Source organism: Amia ocellicauda, chromosome 17, assembly GCF_036373705.1.
Source record: "Amia ocellicauda isolate fAmiCal2 chromosome 17, fAmiCal2.hap1, whole genome shotgun sequence".
Classification (NCBI taxonomy): domain Eukaryota; kingdom Metazoa; phylum Chordata; class Actinopteri; order Amiiformes; family Amiidae; genus Amia; species Amia ocellicauda.
In genome coordinates this window covers 25093816-25114100 of record NC_089866.1, presented here as the reverse complement: position 1 = coordinate 25114100, position 20285 = coordinate 25093816, and the positions used below count along the sequence as shown (strand labels likewise).

The 20285-nt window shown below is 39.6% G+C and overlaps 1 protein-coding gene across 3 annotated transcripts in view; it reads left to right on the top strand.

Moving 5' to 3' along the window:
* LOC136713229 (cytospin-A) overlaps positions 1–18697 on the top strand; it is a 71321-nt gene extending 52624 nt beyond the window's left edge. For 2 of the 3 annotated variants that reach the window (XM_066690285.1, XM_066690284.1), the window contains exons 13-16: positions 1444–1546; positions 8664–8780; positions 8956–9015; positions 13303–18697. In XM_066690285.1, the coding sequence (XP_066546382.1) occupies positions 1444–1546; positions 8664–8780; positions 8956–9015; positions 13303–13392 (370 nt within the window). In that variant the 3' untranslated portion in view covers positions 13393–18697. The remainder of the gene's footprint in view (positions 1–1443; positions 1547–8663; positions 8781–8955; positions 9016–13302) is intronic. The other variant, XR_010804917.1, reaches the window with a different exon arrangement.
* The last annotated feature ends 1588 nt before the right edge of the window (positions 18698–20285 follow it).

Genomic DNA, 20285 nt, shown 5'->3' with positions numbered 1-20285 from the left:
ACTTCAGAAAGAAAAGACGGAGCTTTTTTGAACAGATCACTTGAGGATGCTCTCTCTCGTCTTTTTCTTCACCGACACTTGCCATGAACTGTTCACTTCAGATAACAGTTTTATTTCAGAATATTTCATGAATTCAGAAAGTCTGTGTCACCACTCCAGTTAAAATCTTCTGGGTTTTTGTGTAGTGTGGACACAGGTTTGACAGCTTTTAAATCTCGTACTTTCACTCCTACTGTTCCCCACGTTGTGCAAAACAGAGAGAGAAAAGAGTCAGGAAAAACAAAACCATAAATAGTTTTGCAAATTCAATTAATACAATAGACGTCGTTTTGCAGATTGTCAGCCATCCATAACTTTGAATGTTACTTAAATGCCTCGAAAATGGATGATGTGAAGTCATGGTAGTGTGTCAGGATTTGAAGAAAACTAAAAAAGAAATAAACATAATTAAACCTCCCTTGAAATACAGTCATTATTAATATTCCTAATTATGCGCCATTAAAATGGCTGTGGTCCTGTCCGTGCCGAGAATTTGCGACTGGTGGACTCGAGAGCCGGTGCAAGGACCTGGGACCGGGCTGGGGCTGTGTGTGTGCAGAACGGCACGTGTGCATCTCTCCCTGGGAAGTGCGTGGCCATCCACCCCTCTCCGAACCAATGATCGAGAGCGCGTCAAAACACTGCGGGGGAGAGAACGACACAGCAGCCAAATCTAATTCTGGCCGCGCCGCCTGCAGACACAGTCCCGTCAATTACAGTCCAGCTTTCCCTTTTCATTACTGAGGTGGAGAGGAGAGAAGGGGAGGGGAGGAGAGGAGAGGAGAGTAGAGGGTTCTGCTTTCTAAAGTATGTTGCCCCCCTGTTGATTTCCTCCCAATTTTGCATCAGCCGATTTCTAACAGGAGTCTGGCCCTGGCCACTGTGACATTTTCACATCTTCAGCTGCTAAATAACAGATTGGCTCCAATTCAGCCATGGACATTCTCAAATATGGAGAAGACCAAGGAGAAGTAAAAAGATAATTGAGCATACTAGGAGATGTATCATTTTTGTACCACAAGCTGAATGCAGTAATACAGACTTGAAAAGCATCTGGGCACATGCAGGCAGTCTGTGACCATATTCAAGGAATCGCGATTCTTAAGTGTGCAGAGGGATCATCCACACCAGTGTAATACCACAAACACACAATTACTGATCTAGTTTACTCCAAGGATGCTAATGAGAGCATTTCATTTGATCCTGTAGAATACAATTTAATCTGCCTCATTAGATATTCACACCCTTACTCCTCTGATTAGCAGAAATATTACCCTAGAGTAAAACACGCACAAATGACCGTTTGCTACTTGGCTCACATAATCGCCGACTGGCAGGGTCCCTGTGCCTCTGTTTTTGAGACCCTGCCAGCCAATGTGTCACTGTGTGTCTGTGTCCCTGCAGGGAGGAGAGGAAGGACCCACTTTCAGCCCTCGCTCGGGAGTATGGGGGATCCAAGAGGAACGCGCTGCTCAGATGGTGCCAGAAGAAAACCGAAGGATACCAGGTCAGAGTCCCAGAGAGCCATTAGCAGTGAGCCCTATCTCAACATGCTGGGCAGTGAGTCCCCATACAGTGTCAGAAGCAGCAGTCTTTGTGTCATTGACAAACACTACTCCTGACCGCTGCTGAGGGGAAGTACAGCCAATATAGCCCATACTGTAAACACATGGCAGTTAAATTAGTCAAAATAGTGCCATCTGTCAAAAAGGACTTTGGAGTCTTTTGAATGATTCATTGATGGGTTGTTGTGCAGATGGGTTGGGATTTCTTTATTCTGTCTTATTGTTTTCTTGTGCATCTCCAAACCATTAGTGTGGCACACTCCACCAAATACACTGCTTTGAAGCAGCCAGTCAGCCAAATTCTTGCTTTCAATTAAGGTGTCTGAATGATTGCTTATGTCCTGTAAATAACAGGCCCTCTGAAAACCATTACATTAGTGCCTGTATAAACCCTAACAAGACCTAAATCCAAAAGGATCATCTTCCCTTCCCTTTCACATCTAGAAGGCCAAGTGTCATTCTAGCAGTAGCCCGTAAAGCAGAAGAGTGGACTGACAATAAGAATGTACTGCTTAAAACGCACCCTGGCTTCTAAACGTGATCTTGTTTGTAGTAATTTCTGCCACTGAAGGCCTGAAACACTTATTCCTTATCCCTAAATGACGTGAGTTATAGACGGACAAAACTGTATTTAATTAAATTTTTTGTCAAAGAGACACTTGCTGTCACTTGGACACTGAAATGTGGCATAGGAAACGGGATTTAAACTGCAGCTGCTGTCACCGCTTCATCAGCAGAGGAGGGAAATGTACTTTAAAGTGGCAAGCTGTTTGTTCTGGCTGGTTCTGACAAATGGTAGTGGAAGTCGCTTTGAGAATTTAAGTCTGGTGGATTTTGAAATGTGGTTGACAATGAGTGCCCTTAATCCATGGTATTACTCAAAGGGAGAACCATTATTGGCTCAGAATTAATTGAAATCTCCCGCACACGATGGAACGTTTGTCGGACCCCAGCAGACGAGCATACCGGAAGAAATGGTTTCGTTATTCTTCTCTTTTTCTGGTAAACAATCTGTGCCTGTAATTAAAGCGCTCATTAGATTGATCTTCAGCGTTTTACCGGGACAGAAGTGGTGAAGAACGATCCGTTTCTGTCCAAGACGCTTGTCTTTGTGAGAGACAAACAAGCCTATTTATTTATTCTGCCTATGATGTTATGTAATGTTAGAGAGTTTTGATTTCCCCAGAGGTGTCAGTGAAATCCTGACTGTATTGTTTGAATATTTGCGGGAGCTGACCTCGGTTACATTGCCTTTCGTGAACTGTAATGTCAACTAAACATGGGAGACTGTACATTCAAGTGTAGGTTCATAAATGCCCTTTTTTTTTTTTTTAAGTAAGAAAACAAGACGCTGTATTTCTCTGAAGAGCTCTTCGCATTTAGCAAATCTGTGGAGCTGACTTAAAGGTTACACAAGCATCACAAAAGTGCAGCAACACAATTCAACTTCAGCAATAATACAAAGCACAATTTAAGAAAGACAAAAGTACAGTTCATGGAAAAACAAAAATACAAAGCATAGATCGTAGTTCAGGGAGGTGACAAGTGCAGACATGATATGAGTCCTACCCAGCTAACACACAACATTCTCACAATGTAGCAGTTGTGGGTTGGTCGGGGCCAACGCAGCATTGTGACAATGTTGTGAAAACATTAGAAATGTTACTTGACTCAAATAAATGTTGTGGCAACATTGCTATAACCACACTTAATGTTTATTAATATTGTTAGCTGGGTAGATAAGAGCTAAATGGAGGAGGCATAGGTGAAATCATTTTAGCATAAGCAACTGCTTTTCTGTAACAAATAGGTTTAAATGACTTATTTCAAATAGTATTGGGTTTCTCAAAGAGTTTACTTACTTATGCATGTATGTATTTATATATTTTAAAGTTGTCCCATGATACACAAACATTTGCATAAGTATCAAACAAGAAGTTAATTAAATTGATTTATCTCTTGGCCTTTGTGAAGCTTGGTGGTCCATATTACAATAATAGCGAGGAAAGCAGGAAAGACCGGCCCTTGAGAACAAAAGAGGGGGGGTCATTTGCAGTTTGGTTCCAGGAATCCATTTTTCATGTGTGACTGCAGCGAGTTCAGTATCTGCATGTTGTTATTCCAGCATCCCAGTGGTAGTTGAGATGAGATGAGGCCCCTCCATGGCCACTGACCCTCAGGCCAGTGGAGGTGGCGGCAGGGCACGCAGGGGACGAGTCGCTGCTGATGTGCGCAGAGCAATACGTGAGACCGAGCAAGTAGCATTGCTGGGATGTGGGGGGTGGCCCTGAGAGCTGCTTATGAGCTCTCGTATAAGCAGGTTGTCAGGAAGCTTTGTACTGACTGAAATGTTGTCTTGTGAGTCCTTGTGATTTGTCTTTTATTATCTAAATAATCACATTGTTGGCCCATATTATCGTTATTATTATTATTATTACTACAAAAAGGCTAGTGTGGTCACTAGCGTTATGCCACAAACAAAGCTTTATGAGAAGGAGACCTACCGCATTTCTTAAACTGTGTTACACACAGTAGACAATAGTGATACAGGTGTATACGCCCTTTTCATTTTTTAAACCCGCAGTCACTTTCACAAACCGCTTCTCTTTGTTCGATATATTTCTTCTCCATGTGAAATCCTTTGACCAGTGAGTAATCTGGAAAACGTAAAACGAGACGGACAGAAGCACACACAGATATAGATAAATAGCGCTGGTGTTGCCAACACCTGTATCTAAAGCAAGTGCCCCCTGTTCAACAGTTAATTGAGTTTCATAAATATTCAGTACTTATCTGTATCTTTTCAAAGTTTGTTGAACACAGAGTCACATTAAAAAAAGGAGGGGTAGTAATGTAGTCTGTAACTGTATATATGTGTTTCTTCAAATGTAATGTCAATGACCATTCTCCGACTGGCCCCAATCCAGATTGGCGTTTTCTGGCCTGAGATGAATGGTAATGCTTCCCCTCCTCTGTATTGAACAGTTAATGCAATAAAAACACTGCCATGTGATGTCTCTGTCTATTGCTGCTGAACTGACAGCCTTCTTTACCTTTAGCATGTAGACATTTTCTCCCCTAAAATCTAAAAAATTAATCTCTACAATAATATAAATGTCTATAATAAATCCCCACTGACAGTTTTTGTTTTGTTTTTAGTTTTTTTCTGGTAATCCACAAGATTAAAATTTCATGTAAAGATTTAATATTGTAGAAGTGTTGAAGGAGCAATATTAAAAACCTATAATTTGTATTTGAGGTCTTGGGTCATGTCCCATTAAATGTTTTTTTTTTTTAATCACTACTCGGGTATATAGAGGATGCAAGCAATTTGCTCCTGGCATAGTCTGATCTCCAATTTATTAAAAATGATTCTGCAGGCTGACATTTCAGCTAGTTGCAGTGCATTGCTCAGGGGGGCTTGGTGATGGCTTTCTACAGGATTGTATTTTTGCGTGGATTTCTTCAAAACTCTGCCCTGCCTGACTTTGTGCAACATTTATCTTTTACTGTACAGTAAATTACATTACATTTTGTGTTTCGATGTGTTTGTGATTCTAATAATCACAGCACTAATGTGCAACATAATCATCCCTTTTCGGAAAGAAGCAGCTGTGGGAGTTTTCATTTATTTGATGTGAGTTTTTGACTGGTCTTGCAGTACAAAGTAGATATTTTTTCCCCTCACACATTTTCACTTTAATAGGCAGAGATAATCATTTAGACATTCTTCAGCTGCAAGGTAGCAGACAATTAATATTATGTTAAAGAGCAGATTGTTTCTAAACTCTTTTTGAATTAATCATGCATCACAGGGGAGGCCAGAACTCAGCCCATTTCGAAATCAAACTACGTGGTGAAGATGACCATTCTGATGTAAAGCACTCTGTAAAGATAATTTAAGGACATACAGGAAATGTCCATTCGCAAATGCGGACTTTGGCATGGTATGTGCTACGCCTACACAGCTCCTTTAATGGTACATATCTTACTAATGGGGTGATTTTAAGTTTCATTTTGAGGTCAAAACCTGAGATAGCGAGGGAGCAAGATTGTCTTTGGTAAAACAATAAATAAACTACAGAAGGTGCCATTAATAGCTGGTGTAGATTGTTTTCTGTACTTGGGAGGAGGGAAAGCAATGTTCTGTACAATTACCCACTTTTTACATCCCAGAACAAGTTATGACTCATTGTTCTAAAATGCTTTCAGATTTAACCAGGGCAGGAGTCGCAAAATCACCCCCCCCCGTCATTGTCCCCAAAACAATGAAGAAAAGAGAGGAGGAAAATGCCAGCAGTCCTGGTTGTACCTGATAGAACTGGATATTGGTTGTATTTCAGCCTGGATTGTCATTCACGATGATCGTTGACTCTGTGCTTAAATTATCTTAAGCCGCTTTGAAATCCATGAGTGTGGATTCCAAACGGTCTTTAAGGCAGGTTTGCAGTTGGTGTCCTCAGGTGGTCAATTGTAGTTGTACCAGGGGAGAAATAGCTAATGAATCGTACAAGAGGGCATGTCCAATTTCCTGAACAGAAATAAGCAAGTAGATTTTTTTCGCTGCAGTGGCAGAAGGAGGAAAACGTGCCTTTTAATGAGCACTGAAATGTGTTTGAATGCTACCAGATAGGGGAAAGGAAAGCGTGGACCCCAAACATTTGGCCCTTTGTCATCCAGATGGAGGAGGATTCTTTCTCTGTGTTGATTTGAACTTTACAGCCCTCCCCAGTGGCTTTAAACCATTTTGTAATATTTTGGTTGGCTGTGTGTGTGACATCCCCCTGCATACATGTCTATGTGTTTATAGCATAAAAATGTTATTCTGTGATTAAATTCCGCTCTTTTAAATTGTTTTGCTAAACTGTTTTAAAGTTGACCATTCTTTCAACTGTATGTATGAATATTTGTGGATGTGTTCACAGCACACTGTAAGCATTTCTCTCTTTCAGCAACACACCTTACACTGAAAACATGTTCTTTAATTGTTTCCTAACAGCTTACTTCATTTCCTCTCTGTTGTTGTTGCCTGGGCAGTGTGATGAATGTATAATTTCCCCTTGAACTTTCCCTTCGCCTCCCCTTCTCTGCTTGCTCCTGATCACTTCTCGGGGAAATGAAGGAGCAAATCAGTTTATTAATATCCCTCAGTCTCTGGTCTCTATGACTGGGGAGGGGGGTTAATGTTCTGTTTTGCCGTATCTGAATTCACACTGATGGAGGAAGTAAGAAAAGGCAAATAAAAAAAATTAAAAACCTCAACTGTAGCTTAAAGAAAAAACCTAGTTGCATTTAAACAGTAGAACACTTAATTTGTGCAGTCTTTTGTTACTCTGGTAACGGGTTTAATTGTAGATCAGGGGTTCCCTCTGTCTTATACTGAAAAGTGCGCCCTACATGTTTCATGGCTACTGGTCCCTGCTTTCAGGCATCAAGAGGAAGGGGTCAATGGGGAGGTGGGTAGTGACAGCCAAAATGAAGTGGCAGGAGGGGAGATGGGAGGGGGTATCATGAAAATAAACTGGACTGGATCCAGTCATTTGGCTGCATCCTCAGTTTCCTGCCTCCAATTCAGGCCTGCACTATTCTTATATTCTAATACTGAGGCTATTCCCACATAGGGCAGACAAAGCCGTTTCCGACTGCAACGTGGCCCCCCTCGGAATATCAAGCGGCCCTTGGCCCAGATTGTGAGTGCAGACACGTAGGTCTCAGTCACCGCAAAAGGTGAGCTCTGGGACTGGCCATGGAGTCATACTTGCCAAGGGACAGGGGAAGGAAAGACAATGGAAGAAGAGAGGGGGGTACATTTGAACTTTTTAACCTAGCTCTACTTGTGCCTCTTCTGGTGCAAGAAACCTGGGGCTGGGAGTGATTTGCTGTTGCCTGAGGTCACCTTTGTAACTGGATCAGTGTGCTGCAACAAACAAAACCACAAATCTTAAGTGTCATCTCCGTAGATCCGCTGAGCAATAGATTTTTGTCTCCAGCTGGCATTGTCCCTATTGTGAAAGTATTAATAACAAAACAATACGTGCTTCAGCCCTCGTCCTGGACACTTTGTCACAGGTGACCTAATTTACAGATGCCCAATTTCCTTCCTGGAGTTCAGCTGGGCATTATTTGTGGGCTGTCACTGTCATCGTTTTTCTTCTTATTTTATCAAAGTCCGTCTAGATGTTACTATGGCTTAAAAATTTAGCCATATTTGTTTTTATATATATATATGAATGGGGCAGCCTCCCTGTCTTTCATGTTTTCCTGCACTAGGACAAACCAGGGAGCAAAATGCAGGAAGTTCTCATTGTGGAAGTGGAGAAGTCCAGATAAAATGCATTTATTTATATATTTCTTAGTCTTGTCAGGGTTGGCACATTTTTAATTATTGCCATTAGTGAATATATATTGTGTTTTTGCTGGTCAACAGATTAAAGGATTAAATTGATTATTTTTTGTTTTTCTCTCCCCTTTTCTTCTCCCATCATCTCCTCCAACTCGACCTGTAATAACAAAGGAGAGATGCAGACCGATTCCGGTGTCCTCTAACACACGTACTGTCAGGCCATCTGCTTCTTTTCTTTGTGGACAGTCGAAACCAAGCTACCGCAGTGTAGGGAGGGCTAATGCAGCTCTCACTGATAACACAGCTGAACTCCCAGGCACCCAGTGAGCCATTGTTAGCTATGGCACTGCCCAGACTGGAGCAAGAACTCTGAGCTGAAGGGCTCAATCTACGGCCTTAGCTCCAAGCACTCAGTAGCCCCTCATAATGCAGTTAGTGTCTCCATCACCAGTGTGTTAGTGAGGAAATCTTTGCCTCAAACTGAGAATATCAAGAGCTCCTGGTGTGACTGCTTTTTCGAAGGGTCTCGATGTGTCTGCTTCACATAGGGTGACATCAAAAAGGGGGTGTCTTCCATAACAATATTGCTGAGAGTATTTAGCTTTGCAGTGTTACCTCGTGTTAGGCGGGCGCTATTCAAACTGGTATGACAGCACCAAATCGAAATTATCAGTTGCTCACACAATGCTTTTGTTTTGCTTTTGCTCCCTCTCCAGAACATTGACATCACCAACTTCAGCAGCAGCTGGAACGATGGCCTGGCCTTCTGTGCTGTGCTTCACACCTACCTGCCTGCTCACATCCCCTACCAGGAGCTCAACAGCCAAGACAAGGCAATTGTCCCAAACCTTCAGCTGTGATATGTGGCTCAAGAACAGATTATGTTGGAGTACCTTCTACTCAGTTGGAATGGAAACCACAAAATGCCTCACAATTTGAAAATAATTCTGACCTGCCGTATAGCTTGGTAAAGAAGCAACTAATTGGATTTTGCTTTCTCTTTTCCAGAGGAGAAATTTCACACTGGCGTTCCAGGCCGCCGAGAGTGTGGGCATCAAGTCTACATTGGTAAGATGTAATCTCTAACATGCCTTTGGAAATGGAAATGGGGACGAACCTATTCTAAACACTACCTATCAATGGCTTATTTAGTGCGCAAAGCAGATAACTCCACTTCATTAAGATAACACCAGTTCATTAAACCTGTTTGTACAGAGAAGAGTTGTTTTTTGTTTTGATAGTTTTAAGTACACAGTAAGATTTTTATTTATGTCCTGATTGGGCTTTTTCTGTGTGGTTTTGCCCACTAATGCAGTTTGTTGTATTGCTTTGACAAAAGAAAATTGGTGGTGTGTTTTTTTCCTCTTTCAAAAAAATAATGTAGAATCGGCAATAACCCAGGAGCCTCCAGTGTACTGATTTTTTATTTTTTTAAGGAATGGCATTAGCAATAATTACCAATAATGGCTGGCTCGGCGCTGCTCACAGAGTCAGATTCTTGTTTATTGAAATACTAGATGTGTCACCTCAGAAAAAGCAGCATGAAACATTAGATTCATTTACCCAACACTTTACAATACCAAAAAGCAGTGCAGGAGTTGCACAATGTTTCATGACTTACAGGCAGTATTCATGTCTTCAGTGGAAGCTGCTATGAGACAGTGACTAATTGAATTAAATATGCATTGTTCATTAAACTGTAATTATTTATCAGTGCTATATTTTGTGGAGTTTGTCGAACATTGATTCAGCCTGGACTAAAACCAAACCTAGAGATAGAACTGGGTTAAGACAAGGTTGTGTAAACTTTGGATCCCTGCTTGATTGATTTCCATTATGACATGAATTCCAGTCTGATGTGTCGTCCACCCCCTCTTACTTATAACTGGCAGTTCTTTTTCAAATGTAGTATTTGGAAATGTTAAGAAAAAGCTACACCACTGAGGAACTGTGCATGTGTTCATGTACTTACACTATGGTCACAGATCACTCAGTTTCGATCAGATTTCTTTGCATATAGGCTTGTTTTGTTCAGAACAACCTAATGATTAATCCAGTAAATATTATTTGATGTTCTATCAAACACAGAGAAGTTCAGATCCCATTATATAAAATCGTTGTGTATTAGTACACTGTAAACAGAGTTTTCCATCTTGATATTTTGACCTCTCTAAGGGTGTGTGTTGCTTCTACCAAAACGTGGATGGTCTTGTTTTGATCAGCATACTGTCTGGTTCCAGAATATGTCATTGTCAATATTTTGAATGTGGGAATGCGGAGGGGGGCATAAATGTACCAGAGGCGTTTGTCAGCTTAAGGGGTTAAATTTTTGATTAACAAAATTATTCCATGATTTCTTTTATCTCCAATTGTTTTTGTTCTATGCTTTAATTTCAGAGTACACTGAGACATTAAACTGCGTAAATTTAAATATAAACTGGAAAAATTGCGGTATTCTAAAACTCAAAAGTCAAAATATGTCAAAGTCAACCATTCCGTTTACCTCTGGCCAACACATAAATTCAGATTGAGATCTTGCACAGAAATCAAATGAAGATTTAAAAGGGGATGGAGTGCAATTACTTGAATAGTCAAACTGTTGATAGGAAATCTACCTATTTGCCTCCAGAGAAATGTATTAGACCAATGCATATTACCAGTGCTCACGTATGACTCATAAACTGTGTCATGTAAACCCAGAAACTCCAAACACAAAGAAGCATGGAAAGATATATGCATCAAATAACATGAAGAGACTGATAAATAAGTGGATCCCAGGACAATGAAAAGATGTGTGACATTGAAAGAGTGAAGATTTACAATGGCAACAGGCCAAGCATAGTGCAAGAAGAACACATCAGAGATGGGCTGAAGAAGCTTTAGAATGGATCCCAAGGGATGGAAAGTGTAGAAGATGAGATCTAGCAGTGGATCAACAAATGTTGCTGCTGCTGATGAAGATTGTGCATGTACGTACAAAAATGTAAGCAAATTAAATAAGCACACAAACCGTAACATGCAGAAATTTCTGTATGACGTTAACTTTTATCAATATGTGGCCATAAGCACAAAATTCACTTTTGGATCACGCTGTTCAGAATAACCTTTTTTTGGGGTTTCTCTAGCTTCAAGTGACAGCTTTGTCTTAGTTATAACACACACGGTCGGTGAATCACGTCCTCTGGCTTCTCCACAATAGCATCAGGGTGGAAATTTCAGCTTCGGGAAATGAGCTTTACAAAAACAGTGCGCCAATCTGCCAGATTTCTTTTTGCAGAGCTACTTATCATTGTCCCCTTTAGATAAGGGCTGGGTGAACATTCACAACAAAAGCAGCTAGGGAAGACGTATCACTTTCATTATGGCACTGCTTCAATGGGAACTCCGAGTACCCGAGAGTGACCTGTAGATGGATGCAGAGCAGAACATCCAGGCAGTGCACTCTGCCTGCAGATGACCAAAGTCCCCAAAAAGAGTAGACGCTTCAAGTCACTGTTGGCTACCCAATAGCAGAATTGCTGCCATTTGATAGTGTTAAGCTGCTTTTTTTCCATCATCGTCTGTTGACTGGAGACTAGTGTAAAGGTCTATTGAAGTTACATATCCGGGATAGTCATATCTCCTGAATCCACTTTGGAAAATATTGAACAGTACTGCAAATATTAGGAGGCACGGGCTCCATCTCCTTAGAGATAATTGATGGCAGTTGAACAATTTCAGGTCAAGGCTCTGCGCTTTCCATTGCTGGGCAACATTTAAGTTGATTACAGGGAATTGAATTTTGTGGGTTAGGTTCAATACATTCAGTTGACTTTGTGATCAGTACCATAGCTCTGACATAACCTAAAACTACCTACATATAATTCATCTAAAATGTTTGTACAGGCTGGACTTAAAGAAAGCTTTTTTTTTTTATTTCTCTTTGATTGACTGGACTATTGTACACATAACAATAGTAATCTTTTTTTTTTTATTATTATTTTTCGTTGTCATTTTTTTTAACCCATTATACAATTATCTGTATAAAGGATGTGTTTAATTAAAAAATGAAAAATGAAATGAGCTTCACAGACTGAAACTGGCTGTGGTTTATTAAATATATACATTTCACTACTAACTTCAAATTCTCCCAGTTGCTAAAGTGTGCCTTTTGTACAGTCCAGCAGATGCAACAGAACAGATTCAGACTTTGATTTTGCATTTTTATTCTTTAACCTTTTTACACTGAAAGCCATTGTCGGTTCTTTACAATATAAGATTAATGCAATCTGGAACAAACTACCCCAACCATCAAGCACAAACGCTTGGACCTTCGGGCACTTTTAGTCTATTTTTAGCCTTCGTGTAATTCCTTGGGATTTATTGCTCGTTTAAGTCTTTTAAAGGTAGCATTTGATTGGAGTGGGCAGGGTGGAGAAGTAGATTTTATGTTCCTTTTTATGAGCCGACAACAACCTTTTACAAGTGAAAAATTAATCTCAAATGGAAATATCTGTCCATGTCAGTTATGCGAAAGAAAAATAGAATTGGAGTTTCTGAAAATTTTAATTAAATGACTCTCACACACACACACACACGCACACACTCACACATTATTATATGAAATTTGTCAGGATTAGAAGGCCTGATCAAAGATAGCTTTCAGTGACGAATGAGAAAAAAGTCTGATTTAATTAACGCTGGGATACAAATTTTGGAAGCACGGCAAAAGGGATTATGGAATTTAAAGCACCCTTATGAATCAATAAATAAAGTCAACCACTTGTATGAAGTGAAAGGTACAACACGGCAACCGGCTTTTTCAGCTTTAATTGGGTGTTTCACAGATTTGTTTCACAGTTGTTCTCTTGCTTTTGCCTGTGACAGTTTCTGCAGGGGAGAAGGACTCTCATGGAGCACAACCTACTGTGCAAGCAAAAGTTAATTGTGTAAAACAAAACTGAAACTACGTTGTTTTTCTTGTGGTTAGCAGTGCAAGAGCTTGGTTATAGTTTACCAAAGTACAAAAAGATGTATGTATTCATTTGATCTTTCATGACCTTTATTATTTCTCTACTGTCACCATAACATTTAGTTATATTTCATATTTCTGTTTATTACCTAAAAGAATCAATACCGGGAACCCCCAGTGCTACGTAAATAAGATGTTACAGAGATACCTGCAGCAGAAATCTGCCTCTTCAACCTGTGATTTCTACCCACTCTACTGAGCAGTTTCCTGGCCAGCATGTACGTTGTCAGGTCAGGCAGTTCCTCAGGGGCTTGCATTGACTGCGTGGTATCTGGTGGCTTTAGTGGTTAGCCATTATCACTCCTGTGAAAGTCCTAACGAAGCCTATCTCTCAATTTTTGCAGGACCTTAACGAGATGGTGCGGACAGAGCGGCCGGACTGGCAGAGCGTGATGACCTACGTCACGGCTATTTATAAATACTTCGAGACCTGATCCGCCCCATGCTGAACCTGGGCATCTCCTTTCTCCCCCACCACAACGGACCACTCTCTCTGAAACTGCAACGCACCCTTTCAAGTTTGCCACAGCCAGCTAGGTTTCCTCCCAAGGCAACTCTGGAGAAACACAGGCCTACTTTTCCTCAAGCGGGATGGGATGCTTTCTTGTGCTCAGGTGCCGAGATGTGCTCCTGAACAGAATTCGCTATGGGTTACGGAGAAGGCCGGAAAGAGAAAGAGAGAACTGCCATTTTGTTGTCTCTTTCATTTGTGGTTTTTTTTTGTTAATTTATTTGTTTTGTACTTTGATTTAGTTTTTTTTTGTTTTTGTTTTGTGGTTTGTTTTTTGTGGCAACCAATATACATTCCAGTAATTGTAAAAATAGGCCCATTCTGTCACTACAGCCTCTTGTATTGAAGTGTATGAAGACGAACTGCTACAAAGCTGCTTTTGCTTGGAAATTTGTTGTATTTTGTTTTCAGTTGGTTTCGCCTCAGAAAGACAGGGATGCGTGGTCATAGAGGTCACCATCATGTTAATCTCCCAGAATTTCAGAAGCTACTGCGTTAAACTGCATCCCAAAATAATAATTAAAAAAAAAAACCTTGCACAATAAAACCTATAACATAATAGTTCTTACTTGTCACTAGCAGAGCACAGTGCTTGAGTTTTCAGCAGCCTTAATTCTGTGACTAGGTAAAACAGAAAGCATCCAGTTTTTCTATTTCCAAGGGTGTTTTTAGAAGGATGAAAATGCAGATTTGGGGTTTTAGTTTTGTGCTGTTTTTTTTTTTTTTTTTAACAATGCAGTCCCGATTTTGATACCATATTAACTCCCCCCTGTCTTGACAGCCGTACTGTGAATGTGCTGCAATCCCCTTGATTATTGTGGTTTGCCAAGCAATCAAGATGAGTTTCTCACACCCTTACTTCCGGTTTCAGTCAAAACCTACCTTTGTGCCTTCCTCATGCAGAAGTAGCTCTGCGCCACGAACATAATTTCTTAAAGCTGAAACTACCTGTGCCGTTGTGAATTAAAATGTTTTTCTGTATTTACGCAACTGAGGTCATTAACCACTAATAGTTTGTGCATTGTTGCTTTGCATATGATTAAGCGTATTAGACGAGTGGCTGTATAGCACCCAGCAATTGTTACAAAAAGGTGTCCGGACATCAATGCCTACTGAAAAGTCATCCACCGCAGATGGCCTACAGTTTCTCTTGTTGCCAACCTGTTACAAACGGTGGCCTAATTTAAGGCAGGGTTGGTATATATATATCAATTAGTTCCTATTGCTTCAGTGACCTTTAAATTTAACCACCACACGTCTGCAGCAAGAACCCATTGCATGTTCGTTTACACGTCTGTTTCAATTACAGAATAATTCCGCTGCCTGTAGACGAACAAACATCGCACAGCATTTCTCATCTCCAATTTCACGCAGGTAAGATGCTATGCTAAGAATGGGGCTCTACCACAACCCTTTTAACACTGGCTGCCCTGCAGATAAACATCCCCCATTTACTGTTGTCTTTGTTATACTCACTAATTTCAAATTATATTACCTGATTCCCAATCAGTTATTATGAAGCACTGAAGAGGATATAATTATTGAGGGTTTTGTTTTTAATTAGGTGTAACAGACCACAGCAACACAAACCCATTGTTTTTGTGTCCTCAACCAAAGGATGCCGGTTGTTTTGTTTGTCCTTTATTATAGCAATGGTAACCAGTGGGTTTCATTAGCAACCCAGCATGCTTCCAGAATCCAAACTCTGGGATGGTGATGGTAGGCCCACACATTTAACTCAGGTTTAGAGGTTCTTAAAGTCCCTCATGAGAAATTAACACTTACAGGCACCAAAATACACACAAGGGAAGGTTTGGGGTTAGAAGCACAAGGTCAAAAGTAGTTTTCAATGTTTTATCTATTCTTAGCACGTTTGTCATTCGGATGTACTAATCTTTAAGACCAGTATAGAGTTTACATAACTGAGACTGGACAGTGGCTGAATGTTGAAGTGTTCAGTGTTTCTCTACAGAGACAAAGTGAAACAGCAAACTGTCACAGCTTGGCTTATGCAGGCAAGATTGATGCAGCAGCTTTTCAAGTTTCTGTGCTTGGCTGTGTAAGCATTTGTCTGTAACATAAAGCACAAACGTGTCTTTAAATAGAAATGTCATTACACATCGCTCTGATGTTTCTTATGGTCATTCTCAGACGAGTTATTTTCCGTTTGGACAGGATTGCTGTTAGTGGGGTACTTTTTTTTTTTTTTTTTTGTGTGTGTGGTTTGTTTTTGGCGGGAGTTTGGGAGTTTATTAAACCCAATCTGCTAGCTTCACATTTATCACAAACTATGCTCTGTGCTTTGATAGACTACATATTCTTAAATTGGGGTACAGGATTAGGCAGTTGCAGCCACAACCCCACTACTCTGCTTTACACCAGTATAAAATGAGCTTTATTTAATTCTGTTTTATGGCTTTGTGGTGTCTGGATACACACAATGGTGAAATATATCACTTAGAACATCTGTTTTACTGTAGGCTTGTGATCCATATAATTTGATACTAAAGCACATGGATTTAGAACCAAATAAGGCTCAGATTCAATCAAAGGTCGCACAAGAAACATTGCATTAGCACAATGAGTTGGGGGGTGGTGGGGGAGTTAACAGTGGGTGGTGAAATAAATGAACATACAGCAATTCATAGTCTAGCCAAACATTAAACCAAGAATAGTTTTGTAGTCTTTTTTTATATAAGTGGTTATGGAATAACTTTCCCTGAATTCCTGCTTTTCAGATGGTGTGTTACACAGTATATCTTATTTTGTAATGATCGGGGCAAAAAAATCACATAGGAAATGGGCTGTTATTAGCTAGTATTAGAAGCAGATCAAAGGTTTATCTGGAGCTGATTTCCTCTATATTTCGTGCTCGTCTGCAGGCACTCTAGTGGTGTGGTTCACATTCCAGTACACGTCTCATTGATCATTACAGAAACTAGCTATAAGAAAAAATAGATTTAAGCGTATGTGCACCCCTGGTTTGTGTTATATAAAATGAAGAATAGTTATATATATATATATATACCTGCTGAAAGCATCAACGAAAGGGCCAGAGTGAAAGTGAAATGGACAAAGCAACGGTAAATCAAAGACCGAATTGATTCTATCCTTTTACATAAGAGATAGGAAAGCAATACCAAATAATAATAATCATAATCATAATAATTATACATTGGTTTGCAGTTCTTTTATAAAGTCAGTCTTTGGTAGATATCCCTCAGACAACAAACTTTTAATCTGCAAACCAGTTTTACATTCACTAAAGGAAAGAGTGAGAATATATCTTGCTTATATGTTTTTTGTTTGTTTGTTTGTTTGTTTGATTTGCCTACATTTGTGTTGATAAGCAATAAATCCAATCCAGCTAACAGTATTCTTGGGGGGTGGGGGGACGGGTAATCTTAAAATAACATTGTTTTGATTTGTGAATTTCCCACACATTTTTATTGGGTCTTTTGTTGATTGTATTTATTCAGTCCTCTTCTTTTCACAAGGGGTGTTTTTGATGAAGAGTGGACTACAGATAGGTCAGGTTATTTTTATGCTACCATTCTGACTTGGCACCAGTTTGTGCACCTCCCCTACATGCCAGAATATAAGCTGCCCGTTGGTCACTCTGTCTGGATTTTGCATTGCAAAACTGCAGGACTATGTTGTTGAGAATCTCAAGGAAAAAAATGCTTTTCTGGCCAGGAAGAGCTTGGGACCTCTGGAGTGTTTGCCTACACAGTCTTTCCTGTTCTCGGAGGTGGAACTTTCTTGAAGACCTTGGGAAGAAAAGACGCCGCATTGGAAAGGGATTTTAAAACCCCTTTTGGAAGGACATTGAGACAAACAAAGTTGTCTTTCAGTATGCCTTATTAGCTTTGTTGCAGAAGCTTGTCTGTCTCATAGGAATCATGCGTCATTTTCCGTCCTATCACCATGAGCTTTAATTTTGCTCAAACAAAAGCACCCTGCAACGCCAGTAGACACCAACCCTTTTCCTGGGGTCTTCCCCAGATTTGTGTTCAGCACCTTGAGGCATTTTTAAAATTTACAATGTTTGCCAATATCATCAGTAATTGAAGATGGCACAATCAGGAACCAATGGGACGTTCAACCTAAAGATCTTACACATGAATTTCCTGACCGAGCAGAACATCAGTTCTTTCAGGTTGATGTTCTTTGTCTTACAGCCTGTTTGAGACCTCATAGCTGCTTCTCTTTGTGTGTGGGAGCTAATATTAGAACGAGAAGCCTGGTCACCACATCCTAGCCTTTATTTCTGTTGGTCCGGCTTGGTAATGAAAGGATGCAGCACTCCTGCCTACAGAACTGACTCGCAGTTAATCTCATTATGCCAATGCTTGACCTTTTGTATCACTATTTATTTTAAGTATTGTACTCTACATTATATTAAGTTTCCCAACCTGTTTGATCCATCTTCCTGTCCAGGTTTTCAATTCCCTTTCTCTCAAACTTGCATCTAATATTGTCTATTCATCAAAGTTCAATGTCATGTTAAGTTTACCACCCCTGATTGAAAAGATCAAAAAAAGACCACCAATGGCACAGATCATAGAACATACGTTTACAAACCTTCACTACACTAGGTGTGACGGGAAAAACCTGGTGAATTGATTTAAAAAATCAACTCCCCTTTAAGACTCGGTTTCTTTTTCTCCAGAGAACAACACTGAACTTCCAAGGATCCTGAGGAAGTAGACCAATGCAGTCTAGTGCAGTGCCATAGAACTACAATACAATTTAAAATAGCCTTTTCTTACACAATGAGAAAGGTAGGGGTGTTGTATCCTTTTATTGTTAACCCAGACTTTACACACTGGATGTCACAGGCCAAGCTAATCAGAAAGAAGTGCTTCAAAAGGACATACAAAAAGAGTTTTTTTTTTTTTTTTGTTTATTGTATTCATTATGATTCAGTATATTGTCAAGAATGTATAATAAGAACGTAAAAGCTTTTTCTTTTTCTCTCCCCACTTTGGGAGTTATTTGTGTGTATGTAATGCTGTGCCTTACAGGCATTGGTATGGAAGTAATCAATATTATTGTCAATATTAAGTTATGTATTGCTTTTTATTTTGGTTTTCCTTGCCTTTGTATTAAGCAGATCTGAACTGCTTAGACACCTTGAAATATTATTCAGCAATCCTGTCTTTTGTTTTTGTTTTCTTCTCATTTTTAATAAACAGTGTGCTGAATGTGACCTAGTGATAACCAAGTCATATGTTGGGGTCTTCTTTGTGTCTTCTTACTTGCCTTTCACAGAACAAGCAGCTGTTAATGGGAGTGCCATGGATCCTTTACCTAACCTTTTGATTTTTGTATGGAAGTATAGTCAGACAATGGCCTATTTCTCAAGGAATACATAAAAAAAGGAAAAGCTTAAAAGCACATTAATAACATCTCTCTCTGAATCGCAAGGATAGGTCTCTAATGTACGCCTGAAACACTGTACTCTCTAAATAATTACCTCAAAGAGCTATGACAAGGCTGTTATTTGAAATAAGGAAAGAATAGTTGTAAACTCCTTATGAATTGAATCAGCTTTCAATCAGACCGATAAACCAGCAAAGTGTATATCCGCCCTGGGCTGAAGAATTACAGAAACAGGAGCTTGTTCCTGACTAAAGACCAACATAGTACAAAATCAAGGAACTTAACAGTATAAATATTCACTTTGAAGGCACACCTATGGAGGTTCAGCTGAAACATAGATTGTGCTGTATTTTGTATAGTTGTGCTGTGTTTAATATACGTCTTACTGTTTGGGAAGGCATATTCAAATTCAAGGCCCTCTTTTCCATGACTTAACATTGGCTTCATCCATCACCCCAGAGTAACTGTATACTGCATACAGCACAGAATTAAATTTCATGCCACATCCTGTAACGTTGATTTGTTTTCCATCATAAATGTCAATTACACTAACTCTGCAGCAAAGCATTAACCAGCTGTATGGTGTTAACACCCAGCTGTTGAACTCTATTTGGGTAGACAGGTCTTCAGATATGCTGTACCATCTGGTGCTGAAAGTGTTACTGTTCTATGGCAGGGTGACTGGGCTTGGTTGTGCATGTTTTCTTACCTTGAGGGTTTAGGTCTCACCACAAAAGCATCCCAAAGCGTGTCTCGCCGTGCTTATGCAGTAGAGCACAGTTTCATAAAAGTATCACTCGGAACACTTGCTAATTTTGATCTGCAGATAAATAGTCATTTGCAGCCTAAACCTCCTAAGATTTGGATTAAAAGTTACGTCAAGACCCTAATGCAGTGATGCATTGTTTTTAGGGGTGGCTTGATACCACTTTTCTGATCCGATACCGATACCTCAACCTTTACTATCTGCCGATACCGATTTTGATATTTTTGTTTAATACTAAGATGTTAATATGCCATATGTATGGATGCAATATGAAACAAATTCTCTATTTCCTTAAAGGAAAAAATACAAAGCCCACAACAACATGACTTATGCAATAATGCTGTTTCCTTTTACTTAGTGAAACTGTTTTAAATGAAAAAATATATATTTAAGCAGCATTTAAACATCCAAAATGAATACTGAAATATCACTGAAAGTACAACTGTCCAAAATTCAAATCACAACATTTAGTTAATATATAATTCTAGTGTCATACACTGGATTAAAAGATGACAATATAAATAACTCAAGCCTCAATATATATAAAAGCAATTTCAGTACAATTTCAATGTAGAATGTAACTCAATATTAACGTAAATAGCATCTCCAGTGTTAGCCTAAGTCATACATTTAAGTTTTCACTTAAAGATCTTCAATTTGTTTTA